At 35.9% G+C, this 12,230-nt stretch overlaps 6 protein-coding genes across 6 annotated transcripts; 3 read left to right on the top strand and 3 right to left on the bottom strand.

Moving 5' to 3' along the window:
• Positions 1–1,717: 1,717 nt before the first annotated feature.
• LOC124206002 (inorganic pyrophosphatase-like) lies at positions 1,718–3,684 on the bottom strand. The gene is made up of 9 exons (XM_046603612.1): positions 3,458–3,684; positions 2,950–3,065; positions 2,763–2,882; positions 2,554–2,704; positions 2,433–2,495; positions 2,320–2,370; positions 2,097–2,259; positions 1,918–2,027; positions 1,718–1,856 (listed from the first exon to the last, which is right to left on the bottom strand). The coding sequence occupies exons 1-9, from the start codon at positions 3,678–3,680 to the stop codon at positions 1,822–1,824; spliced, it is 1,032 nt and encodes a 343-aa protein (XP_046459568.1). The 5' UTR covers positions 3,681–3,684; the 3' UTR covers positions 1,718–1,821.
• Positions 3,685–3,926: 242 nt separating this feature from the next.
• LOC124206001 (serine hydroxymethyltransferase-like) lies at positions 3,927–6,046 on the top strand. Its single transcript, XM_046603611.1, has 7 exons — positions 3,927–4,097; positions 4,163–4,413; positions 4,474–4,649; positions 4,720–4,902; positions 4,962–5,335; positions 5,417–5,591; positions 5,679–6,046. The coding sequence occupies exons 2-7, from the start codon at positions 4,196–4,198 to the stop codon at positions 5,957–5,959; spliced, it is 1,407 nt and encodes a 468-aa protein (XP_046459567.1). The 5' UTR covers positions 3,927–4,097; positions 4,163–4,195; the 3' UTR covers positions 5,960–6,046.
• On the bottom strand, positions 6,026–7,499 carry LOC124206003 (Golgi to ER traffic protein 4 homolog). The gene is made up of 7 exons (XM_046603613.1): positions 7,340–7,499; positions 6,942–7,264; positions 6,729–6,882; positions 6,538–6,663; positions 6,375–6,471; positions 6,260–6,311; positions 6,026–6,196 (listed from the first exon to the last, which is right to left on the bottom strand). The coding sequence occupies exons 1-7, from the start codon at positions 7,456–7,458 to the stop codon at positions 6,102–6,104; spliced, it is 966 nt and encodes a 321-aa protein (XP_046459569.1). The 5' UTR covers positions 7,459–7,499; the 3' UTR covers positions 6,026–6,101.
• A 326-nt stretch (positions 7,500–7,825) lies between these two features.
• Positions 7,826–10,266, top strand: LOC124206000 (uncharacterized protein CG5098-like). The gene is made up of 6 exons (XM_046603609.1): positions 7,826–8,190; positions 8,266–8,514; positions 8,587–9,139; positions 9,213–9,434; positions 9,495–9,854; positions 9,921–10,266. Exons 2-6 carry the CDS (start codon positions 8,294–8,296, stop codon positions 10,083–10,085), a joined length of 1,521 nt encoding a protein of 506 aa, XP_046459565.1. The 5' UTR covers positions 7,826–8,190; positions 8,266–8,293; the 3' UTR covers positions 10,086–10,266.
• Positions 10,105–11,210, bottom strand: LOC124206005. Its single transcript, XM_046603615.1, has 3 exons — positions 10,617–11,210; positions 10,431–10,545; positions 10,105–10,343 (listed from the first exon to the last, which is right to left on the bottom strand). Exons 1-3 carry the CDS (start codon positions 10,997–10,999, stop codon positions 10,257–10,259), a joined length of 585 nt encoding a protein of 194 aa, XP_046459571.1. The 5' UTR covers positions 11,000–11,210; the 3' UTR covers positions 10,105–10,256.
• Positions 11,211–11,433: 223 nt separating this feature from the next.
• LOC124206009 (small integral membrane protein 8-like) lies at positions 11,434–12,045 on the top strand. The gene is made up of 3 exons (XM_046603619.1): positions 11,434–11,631; positions 11,703–11,743; positions 11,807–12,045. Exons 1-3 carry the CDS (start codon positions 11,556–11,558, stop codon positions 11,960–11,962), a joined length of 273 nt encoding a protein of 90 aa, XP_046459575.1. The 5' UTR covers positions 11,434–11,555; the 3' UTR covers positions 11,963–12,045.
• Positions 12,046–12,230: the final 185 nt, after the last annotated feature.

Genomic DNA, 12,230 nt, shown 5'->3' on the forward strand with positions numbered 1-12,230 from the left:
CGTCTAACTGTTGTCGTTGAAAACTAATAATTTTATGCAGGACGAATAAAAATATAGTAGGTTTATCAAACGGTGCCAAATACGCAACAGCTGCGTATACGTAATCTGAATTAAAACTGATGAAGCGTGTAGCCCTATTCTTGATTTTTGACAGGAGGACTATATAACATGTTGGGACACTTTTGAGTAGCACGACACAATTCATTTTTGGGAAATTCGGTAGTTATCAGAAGAATTCTTTCCCGTTAGAAATACCCGCCTGCCAGCAAATAGAATCAGGTTGCGGGGAAAATCATCAGTTAACAGTGAGATAAAACATGACCAAATTAGTCATAAACGCGTTAGCACCGACTCGGCAAAACTAATGTTTTTTTAAAAATCATGTTGGACTTATTAGGCAAGTGTGATGGTTGAAAGATAAGAAGAGCTCGGTATAACCGGACTCTGCTCGAATAACTGTTGCCAAATTTCACGCACAAAAACGGAGAGCAACACCGGCAGCATTTTAAAACACGAATTTATTTAAGAATTGCCCCTATGGACGACCATGGTAAAATGGTTCATTTCGTCTATTTCACATTTGAATTTGAAACAAGTCGTGATTATCAAACCGTGTCGCGTGCTGTTTTATTTCTTACAATGTATATAGCAAAAGTACCTGTTGGCAAATCCGCTCAGAATAAAAAAAACTTCCACCTCTTGCAGCTAGATATTATGCAATCCATCATTATGCGATTGCCAACCAAATCTAAACACGTTCTATGAATTTATTCATCAACTTCCTCTAAGCCCAGATTAAATTTTTTTTTTGGGGGGGGGGGGGGGGGCTTTTATTATTAACCTACATTCCTCAATTAATTTTGCAGACTGCAAGTCTGCAACACAGTAAAGCAAAGGAGAATAAGATCGTCCGGTTTAACAGAATTTCTAGCCTTCAGTCTCGTGTTATCAAAGTCTTAATCAAACTTGCGGTTTTGATTTCTAATTATTGCTTTTGTTTTTACTTGAAAATAACTCACGCACAAGACAATTCTGAATAATAATAGAAATTGTGAAGCAGTCTAGTCTAGGAACATGTGGTCAAAAAACGATTTAAAATTGAAATAGGCAGAAACAGTGAGGGGGAGTAAAAATAAGAAATAACGGGAAATTTGTGATTACCTTTTTACCCTTAAACATTCAGACAAGATGAGAAAACGGGGTCAAAACTATCGCCTTTAGCTATTTTAAAAAAAACCTTGTTGACTTGGCTCTCCTTCCAAAACAAAAAAAATTCTACAAGATTTTTGAAAAACTTTGGACTTTTTCTTTGTCGATGACTAATAATCGCTCCCCTCTTCTTCACCCTCTGAATCCTCGAAGCACCTGTCCCAAACCTGCCCCCTACCCACACGAAAACAAGACAGCCCTTTACAGGCAATGTTAACAGGGAAAAACATCTTAATGGTTTCCAGGGTCATTTTGCAAGTGAATGAACCCCATTTATGACAAAAGTTAAGAACGCCTATCGATAGAATCGACAATTTCCTTGTCCTCACCGTCAAGCTTTGTGTTCCCTTTTCGTGGAAAACTGATCTCAGAAAGAAATCAATCTTTTCAAATCTCCAGCTTTTGTTATAACATAATGTCTTTCGAAGACAAAATTAATTGCATTCCCTATTTGCAAAAAAAAAAAAGAAGAAGAAGAAAGGAAACTGCAATGAAATGGAAAATTCTATATGGTCTCAAATAACTTGGAATATATTATCGATATCTGCAACGGGATCACTAAACCTTATAAGCAGATTATCTTTTCCCAGTTAGTGTTGGTGCGGGGATTTCCTACTTTTGCAGGTGGGAATAATGCCATTTGTCCACTACAAAAAATAAAATGTTATTTCCACATGCTTAGAAAACAATTACGCCATTTGAGTATACCTTCGTTTTCGATAATGGGTCCATCTGACAGTTCCGGACACTTCTTAACAATTTCCTGTGCTTCGGAAATAGAAACTTTGCACGGAGCACCCTCGGCACTTACGCAGGTACTGCAAAAATAAAAAAAAAAATTCATTGGCAAAAGAAAATCAATTGATTTTTCAATTAAGCGTTCTTACCTATTAACCCCATGACAGTCAACTTGACCGGCAACCATCTTCTTCCAATGTTCGTGAGTCTCTTCAATCACTTCTAAAGCAAATTCACGCGGCTTAGCCTCTCCATTGAACGCAAACTCGTTAGGGGGTTTTCCGTCAGGGATCTTGTAAATACGGAACCACTCTAAATAATAATAGCGATCAGCCCATGGTTGTAAATCGTAGGAAAATTATTCAATAGTACCAACAGTGGCGTTCATAAAACCAGGCATATGTTTCTCAACGTCTTCGATGTCTACAAAAACATACATTTAAAAATTGAATCCTTAAGTGTGTTAAATAATTTTCTCGGCTTACTGTTCAGCTGAGAAGCCAAAGGATCATTAACGTCAATTGCCATGACCTTCCAATCCGTTTCACCTGTACCCGTTAAAAGAATAAAATTAAATAAGCTGACAATAACGTAAAAGTCGCGTACCTTCATCAATCAATGCAATAGTTCCCAAAACTTTGACTTGAATGACGTCTCCTCGTTTAGCAACCCTGTGTCCAATTTCGCAGACGTCAATAGGATCATTGTCTCCCTTGCATCCAGTTCTTTCATCCACAATATTTGGATTTTCCCAAGTCTAAACACAATTCTCATTATTTTCTAGCCTTAATTACAGTATTACAGATGTGGCATACCTGAGGGAGTGCTCCATAGTTCCAGATGTAGCCATGATGGGGGAAACAGTTGGCAACAAACCTTAATTTTCCTTTCTTTACATCTTGTTTAATTGGATTAAGAGGCTCTTCCTTACATATCTGATATGGATGCAACAAATTGATAAGGTAAGCTATTTGAAATATGACAGGGGAAAACCAAGTTTACCTCCATTTTAGCATTTGTCCAGCGTGGTACTTCCACTACCATGTTGAAAACCTTCTGTTCATGATTGGCAAATAGAGGAATGTCATGGAAAGGGGAGATGGGTCCAAATTCATTTCCTAATAAGCAATAGGATGTTGTATACACTTTCAATTATACCTGACATGCAATCTAGCTCTTAGGACTGTTGTCATGACTACCCAACCTCTTGGATTTCAAACACAAACAAGGGTATTTGGGTTACAGGCCAAGATATGGTCAATGTGAACCATGTGAACCCAAGTACACATCAACATTATTTTAAATAAATTAAAAATCTAATAAATGAATATTCATGTAAACATTTACTCAAGCTTAAGCTTTGAACAAATTCTCACATTAATATAATTCTAAAATGTAATGTGTAGATCATTTATGAAAAATTCTAGAAAGTTCCAATCACTTAAATAGGCTATCTTGACCGAGATACACGAGAAAGTAATGTTAGATAATAATATATATGCAAACTCACGGAAATACACTCGGTGTTCCAAGGTGTTGGGAGCTCCTCTTTCTTCGATACGATACATATTTCGACGATGATTTGAAGTTAGATTTTGTGTAGCAAATGACGATTGGCACCTACGTGTGCTAATTAAAGCTGCTGGTGAACGACTCAGTCCGTTCGGACTCAGATGACGTGCAACAAGAGTAAGCCGGTTGAACGTTGATAACATTCTTTTTTCGTCCGCCATGCAAAATGCAGCGTTGCTTCTTGTTTCTTATCATCGTCTTGTTTATCTAATTTATATTGAGGCTCAAATCTACTTAAAAAAGTAACGAACAAATATTTTAGTTGTTTTGTGATAAAGAATAACTGTCAACGTTAAAAATAAAAATAATAAAACCTTATTTAAATTTAAATTCAAGTTTTTACTAACATCTGCCCTACTCGGTCGCTAGAGGGATCTCATCTCAAATAAAATAATAACATGTGACGACGTAAGGCAAGGCTAGTCTGCTTCCCCGGCTCATATAAATCTCGAGTCACAACACGAATTCATTCTTTTTAAGCCCGGAGATCGTCGCGAATAGCAGTCTTCATTCAAATTTTTAAAACACCTTTTCTAACAATCAAATATTGCGACTAAATCGTTTCTTTCCTCTCTATCGTAAATATTATTATGTTTACTATCTGTATAAAATCCTTTAATAATTAGATTATTTTGTATTACAGGCATTCAGGAAACCTTAGTTGAGAAAAACCAAAATGAGCCAAAGTGTTAACAAAGAAGAAATGGTCAAGAAGTTAAATGAGACTCTGGATGTTGCTGATCCAGAAATCTTTGAATTAATCATCAAAGAAAAAAATCGCCAGAGCAAAGGCCTTGAAATGATTGCCTCAGAAAATTTTACATCCAAAGCAGTCTTGCAAGCACTTAGTAGCTGTTTACATAACAAATATTCAGAGGGATTGCCAGGAACAAGGTGATTTGTTCATCCCTAAATCTGTAACTTATTTGTTTTCATTTTTTGAACCCTCTACAGATATTATGGTGGCAATGAATTCATTGACCAGATTGAAATTATGTGCCAAAAAAGGTGCTTGGAAGCCTATGGCCTGGATGCAGCTCAGTGGGGTGTTAATGTTCAGCCTTATTCTGGATCACCTGCCAATTTTGCTGTCTACACTGGAATTGTAGAGCCTCATGGTCGCATTATGGGTATATCATATCACACTTTAGTAATTGTGTGATTTGCAAAGAATTTAACTTGAAAATTTTTTTTTATTAGGTTTGGATCTACCTGATGGTGGGCATCTCACACATGGTTTTTTTACTGCAACCAAAAAGATATCTGCCACCTCAATCTTTTTTGAATCAATGCCTTATAAATCTAACCCTAAAACAGGTTTAATAGACTATGAGCAGCTAGCTGTCACTGCTAGGTTATTTAAGCCTAAACTGATCATTGCTGGTAATTAATTATTACTTTTCCTATTCCAGTACGCAATTTGAAAATGTTTCGTATTTTAGGAATCAGTTGTTACTCGCGTAATTTGGATTACGCCAAATTTCGTGCAATTGCTGATGACGTCGGTGCCTATTTGATGGCTGACATGGCTCATGTAAGTGGTCTGGTGGCTGCAGGTGTAGCCCCTTCGCCATTCCCGTATTGTGATATTGTAACAACGACAACTCACAAAACGCTCCGTGGACCAAGAGCTGGAGTAATATTTTTCCGGCGAGGTCCAACCAGTGCTCCTGGCGTTTCTTACGATTTTGAAAATCGTATCAATCAAGCTGTTTTCCCTGGTCTCCAAGGTGGGCCGCATAATCATGCGATTGCTGCCATTGCCATTGCTATGAAGCATGCTAAAACGGAAGAGTTTAAATCCTATCAAGAACAGGTATTTTCATTGTTGAAAATTAAAAAAAAAAAAAAATCCCTCTTTCATAGTTATTCGAAACATTCTCTTTGTTTTCGGTAGGTAGTAAAAAATGCGCAAGAACTTTGCCGGGGACTGCAGGAGCATGGCTATAAGATTGTTACTGACGGTACAGACAACCATTTGATTTTGGTTGATTTGCGTAGTGTCGGACTGACTGGTTCTAAGGGTGAGAAAATTTTGGAGGAAATTGGAATTGCTTGCAACAAAAATACGGGTAAGTTCTTTGTGCCGTGTACGTAGTGAATTTGTTAGTAGGACTTTTCGAACAATCGATGTTAAGAATTATATTTTTCCCTAACAGTTCCTGGCGATAAAAGTGCTTTAAACCCGAGTGGAATTCGCCTGGGAACACCTGCACTTACAACTCGTGGGCTTCTTGAAGCAGATATCAAGCAGGTGGTTGAATTTATTAATAAGGGGTTGCAATTAGCTTTGGAAGTATCCGCAATTTCTGGTCCTAAACTTGTTGATTTTAAGCGTGTTTTGGTTGAAGATTCAAATGTGAGTACCAAGGTCGTGCAACTGAGAACTGAAGTTGAATCTTTTGCGCTTAATTTCCCTATGCCTGGTTATGAATTTTAATTAAGCTTTGCAAAGCATATTTACTTCACTTTTTGTTCTATCTCTTTGTTGGGCATCAGAAATAAATAAACATTACATATTCTGTAATTATTATCCCTCAAATATCCGACAACACTTGACATTGTAATAACAACATAGAACCTCAATCCAGGTCTGAAGCATGAAGATTTGACCTTGCAGTATTATCTTCAGAATCAGAGTCATCCAAACTTCCTATCAGTGACTGAATAAGATTTCCTAATAATAAGAAAATATAATTTGTTAAATGAAATGAATCAGACATATAAATTGCCTTATTACCAAACATCCCTTGGTTGGGCATCCCTCTGGGAGGAGGCAACCCAAAATAAATCTACATTGTGATGCACCACATTAGAATATAAAATATTATTGGAGATATTCTAATTTGTATTACCTGTCCGATTCTGTCGAGATAATCTTTGTAGGAAGGATCGCGTTTAAGGCTCGGTTGGTAATACTCACAAAGTATTGCATAGGATGATATCTTAGTGCTATATCAGCATAAACAAGAGGTAAATAAATGGCCAAAATAGTCCTCCTAAAAGTTAAAACCATACCTTTGGATAGTAAGCAACAACATCCATGTGAAGTTAAGCAAAGGATACTTGAAAGGTGGCTCATTTTCCAGTAGAGGGTGACACTCCAAGTAATTATCAAAAAGAGAATTTGCAAAAGAAAGGTTCCTACATAAATAAATAATGGTTAGAATTTAAAATGTTAGTAAAAAAAATGAAATCGATGATTATACCTTATACAAAGAATTTGCAGAACTGCCTGTGTTACAAATAGATCAATTTCAGATGGATAACCAAGATCAACTTGGATTTCAACTAACATGGACCCCAAATTTTGCATATCATCTGATCTGATGAAGTGATATCTAGCCATATGATAGTTGGTTTCTGCAATGCAAAAATGATAATAGGCTACTTTTCTATGTTTTCAGTTGACTATAATTTACCTCTCCAATAAATATTTGCAACCATTTGATGAAGCTGGGGATGTCCTTCGAATTTCTTGGATTCTGGATTTTCACTCTGTGACCAGCTCAGTGATGACATAAGAAAAGCTTGTCTTTCTGGTGCAGCTGCAGGTATTTTTGACATCATGTCAGCCAAGTTATTGATGATATCCTTTCTGACATTCATTTTTGCTTTTTGCAACACTTCCACATAGAGCTTAGCCAAATCTGCCCCACTTGAATGTTGTTGATGTTGAAACAATAACACTGAGCCGTCATACAAGAGTTTGAGTAGACTTTCGTATTTTTCTTGGCCCATGTACCTATATGCGGCAGTAATGAGATAAGAGCATTCAAAATATTTGTCTTCAAAAATTTTCAATTAATTGAAATTCAACCTGAAATACAGCGTCCGATACATTTGATGGGCCTCATAGTAATTCCCATCTTCGATGGATTTCCTTAATTTTTGTAATACTCTTTCGGCGCCAGGCCCGGCACGCACGATGCCTGCCATCTTTGTTTTATTATTTTTCGTTTATTCGTTTAGGAGCCAGAAATATACTAGATAGGAAACTACATACTGACAACAGACGCCACCTGAGGTGTAATCTTTAATTTAGAAACTTCGTTTACATGGTTTCTGGGGTTTCTAATACAAAGTAACGACTAAAATTAACATTATGACATTATTGAACATGAACTTCACTTTTTCGATACTTAAAATTTCACATTTCAATATCAAACGTATGTATCTGACCTATCTGTAGGTTTTCAAAGCACTTTGTATAAAACCATACTAGGCACCATCAGATGGCGTTGAACATCAAGGTGTCGACACAGTTGAGAGACAGACTTGAAGTTCAGAGTGGTTTGAAACCAGTCTATATTTGTCTATATAAGCAGCATAGCCATATTCGTAAGAAATATTTAAAAAAACTAAATTACAACAAATTAAAGTTTTAAAATCACAGCAAAGGCTTTTTTTAATAATTGAATTTTTATTTCGTCACCACGCTTCATTTATCAAGATATGAAAAAGCTTTTTTTTTTAATTTAGCATCTCATCATGTCCATTAGAATAGCTGCTTCAAAGAAGAAGAAATCGCGTGTTTTCTAAGTGTGATTGGGGAAAAAAACCTAATTCAAACACTTATTTGTTTTAAAGTTTCTGTCTACTGGTTGTAGAAAAATCAATAAATTAAAAAATTGTGTTAGCGGACCACTTTCATCTCCATGATTCAATTTGGTACGTGCTAATTTATTTCCATATTCTTCATCTAATGGCGGCCATATAATTTTCATTTCATTGTCGTATTTATAGTTGTTAAATAGGATTTTTTGTGCCAAGGATGAGAGTGAAAGAAAAACCATACCCTCTAAATCATGGAGTTGAAGTTGCTTCAGTAGTGTCACCCAATAAAAGGCAGATTCAGCCCAAGGTCACAACAGGAATTGAAGTAGAACCACACAACCAAGTATTAGATCTTTCTAAACCTAGTGAAAAGGTAAATGGATTCACTGGAACAACAGAAACTGATGCCATTCATAGAAGACTTGGTAGTCTAGACGGGTAAACACAAGTTGCATGCACATTATTTTGGTCTGTATTGCATATTAATGTTTGCTTTGTTCTTTCATTTAGAGATGTTCAAAATTTAGCCAAATCTGTTGTGGATTTAATGGAGAATTCTTCTGCTGGAGGAAAAAGGAAGCGAAGTCCTGCTAAAGTTTCTCCACTAAAAAATGTGAAAGAACCTACATTTGCAGAACCTTGTCAACCAGTTGGTCAACCAAGTGCTGTTGATGAATCTTTTGTGAAAAAGGAGTTATTTCAGGATGTTTCCCCTATTGACCAAGAAGTGAAGAAAGAGACTCCAACTCAAATGGTTGTCAATGCTGAGCCTAAAGGGAAAAAGAAGAATGCCACCCAGCAAGGGAAAAAATCTTTGAAGAAAAGAAAAAATGTAAAAAAAAAATCTTTTGCCAAAGATGATGATGATTTCCAAATAGATCCCCGGCTTGGAGGGACAAAAATCAAACAATCTCTTAGCAACAAAGGAAAAGATAAAAAACTCAAATCTACTGACCAAGAACTTAAAAAAAATAAAACCGTTGAACAACGTTGCCCTTATATACATGTTGAAGGATCTTGGAATGTTCCTAATGTTGTAAAAATCGTGAATGGCCATGTTAAAGTAAGGCCATATCTATATAAATATTTAAAATTTCGTTCTTCATTCATATACTAATGTAATCAATCGGCCTTAGGAGGACGAAAACGACGGTAAAGCATCAACCAAACTGACCAAAGCAGCTCAATACATTGACGAAGAACATCGCAATAAAGTTGCGAAAGTTGGGTTTACAAGTACGTTATCAGATAGATACGACACACACAATCGCGATGCGACATGGGTTTGTGTGTTTTGTCAACTGTTCACCCACACACAATGCTTAGGCGATCTCTATGGCCCTTACTACATTAGTCAGGCAAGATTTTTAAAAGGTTTCAATTATCTACTGTCATTATATAATAATTTGAAATTATAGGTCCCTGCTGAACCAATTTGGTTTTCTAAACGGAATCCTGATTCTCTTAGCCATTGTGACTCTGGAACTGTTGCTGAACCCGATTCTTCCGTTCGTACAAATTTGAAGAAAACAAAGAAATCGCCTAAAAAGAAAAGCCTCGTAAAAGATGAAATAACAGTCCAAACGATGCCATCAGGTGAAGAATCATCTGCAAGGGTTACATCTGAAATCCCTGTTGGGATTTTCCCTCTTGATCCAACCGATGAGAAAGTAGAAGTATGGTTCCACGAAAGCTGTCTTATTTGGGCTCCTGGCGTTTGTTTGGTACCTCCTCGACTCGTTGGTCTTGATGAAGCTGTTTCAGACTCGCAACAAGTGGTAATAATTAGCAAATTTAAATTTATGAAGTTCATATTAATAACCCTTTTTCTTTTGGATTAAAAGATTTGTGAATATTGCAAAAAGAGAGGTGGACACATTTTCTGTCGCAGTAGAGGATGTGGGCTGAGGACGCATTTCCCTTGCGCCGTTACTCATGGGTGGCTACTGCAAGAAGAAACGTTTATGGCGCTGTGTCCAACTCATCTTGACCAAGTCGATGTTACTTAGTTTAATAAGAAAAGTATTGTTTTTCTGAACAAGCTTTTTTTTTTTCATTACTTCCCAAATTACAGGAATGGAGAAATGTACACAGAGACAAGAAAAATTTTCAAAAATATTGTCACTGTCAATTTCACCTCTCAATATTGTACAGTTTCAATAAACATGTCGTAATTTTGTCTAAAATTTATTTCTGACTTCTTCAATATCTGCAGCTGTAATAATGGAAATTTTTTGCACCTCCACAACCTTTTTCTCTGCACTTTCCTAAGGGTGGTAAAAAATATTCCTGGTTAAACAAATGGATTGCTATTTTTATATTACTGAAAGCTTTACTGAAGCTTCAATTATTACCAGTTTGTCCATAAATTGATGTACACTTGAAACCACTTTATCAGTAGTGATCATTGAGTAATCTTCATATTTGTTACCTACTTCACCTAAACACTGGACCATGTCTATGAAATTCCTTTATGCATCCAGTCAGTAAAAAATATTAGTTATTCTGCTAAAATTATGTTATTTCAAAAAGCTGCATACTTATGTTGATTATAATGTAGAGGTAAGACATTTGCAGTGAGAGGTACTTTGAAGCAGTGTCTCAAATCTTCTTTGTTTTGAACCACTGTTTCTAATGCACTTGCTGCCATCTCAACAAATTGCAGCCCAGCATCAACTAGACCATTTGATTCATTAAGTACTTCCTCATCAGGCAAACATTGTGACCGACAATCAAGCCATTCACGAAGGGATGAAAACAATGGGTCAGAATTTGTAAGAGTTACATGGCTGATTTTTGACCCACTAGTTGATGACTGGTCAGCAGCAGAGAACATTGTTGTTGTTGCTTCATATCCTGAATGATCATAGTTTATTGAAGCTCCAGCCAAAAAATTCTCTACTTTATCTAAATAAAAAGTCATTATTTTATCCTCGCCAGCGAATTTCAGAATGTTGATTTGAGCACAAGTTGGATGTGTGATCTACACCACAGCCTACTTCAATATTTCAACACATAAATTAAACTAGCGCTTCGAAATAAAAGCCTGTAGGCTTAAATTTAGGATGAAAAGTTACACCACGGTGCACGGTTACACTTTCAGCTTTGACATTTAAATGGGTAATGACAACTACAGTTCCTAAGTTTGAGTTCGCTACACCATTGCCATTCTGTGTTTGTAATTTTACTTTTCAGAATTTAAACAGATTAAATCATTTTAAACGGTTCTCAAAATATGATTTTTTTAAATGCAGATTTTTTACAACAAAAATTTTTTATTTTGGTTAATTAACGATTAAATTGAAAATTAGAATTCAGGTTACTAATTTGAAAACGCAAAAATAAATACGTTGAAATGGCAACTACAGCATTGGTTATTCTTTTCAGAAGTTGTAAATCAAGTAAACACTAAGTTGAGTAATTTAGATTGAACTAAATGATTATGATTTAGTTAATTGATTCCATAATAAGACATAGCAATGGATAATGAAAAGAAACCGTCAGCCGCAATTCCTAGAGTAGCTGGAGATGGTTTGCGATCTGTGAAAACTACAGGTTGTAACGACATTAAATTTGAAGCGTTTACTTATTACAGCCAACCTAACGCGTCATCTTTTCTTATTCAGGAGTATTTAGAGCGCTCAATTTTGAACTCTATGTGAAACCAGTAAGTGCAAACAACTGGTTTGGATTCAACATTTATTAATAATGAATTCTATCTAAATTAAAGAACAAAGTCATCATGGTGCTAGGTCTATTAGCTATAGCTGGTTGCACTGGATATTTGACATATATGAAGACAAAATATGAAAACATGGGTTACTATGTTGCTGTCCGAGAAGATGGATCCAAACAGCTGCATACAAAAAAGTCAAGATGGGACTAGATAAAATTTGGTTCCATACTGTGTAGCAGACGAAACAAGCTAAGTTGATAATTTAAGTAATAAATAAATTTGATAATTCCTCAGAGATTCCACATTATCCAGTGATTAACATAAGCTATTTTGACTAGATTAACTGTTGTACCACACAGAAAAAATTTTAAGGTAAAAAGTTAAACTATTTGTTAATTGTCCCACAGTTGTATGGGGGAGGCTCACGCCGACCTAAAGTAGAAGACCTATCGGAGAGTAGAGTTGTTGAACGTGGTGT

This window comes from Daphnia pulex, chromosome 10 (assembly GCF_021134715.1).
Source record: "Daphnia pulex isolate KAP4 chromosome 10, ASM2113471v1".
Lineage (NCBI taxonomy): Eukaryota > Metazoa > Arthropoda > Branchiopoda > Diplostraca > Daphniidae > Daphnia > Daphnia pulex.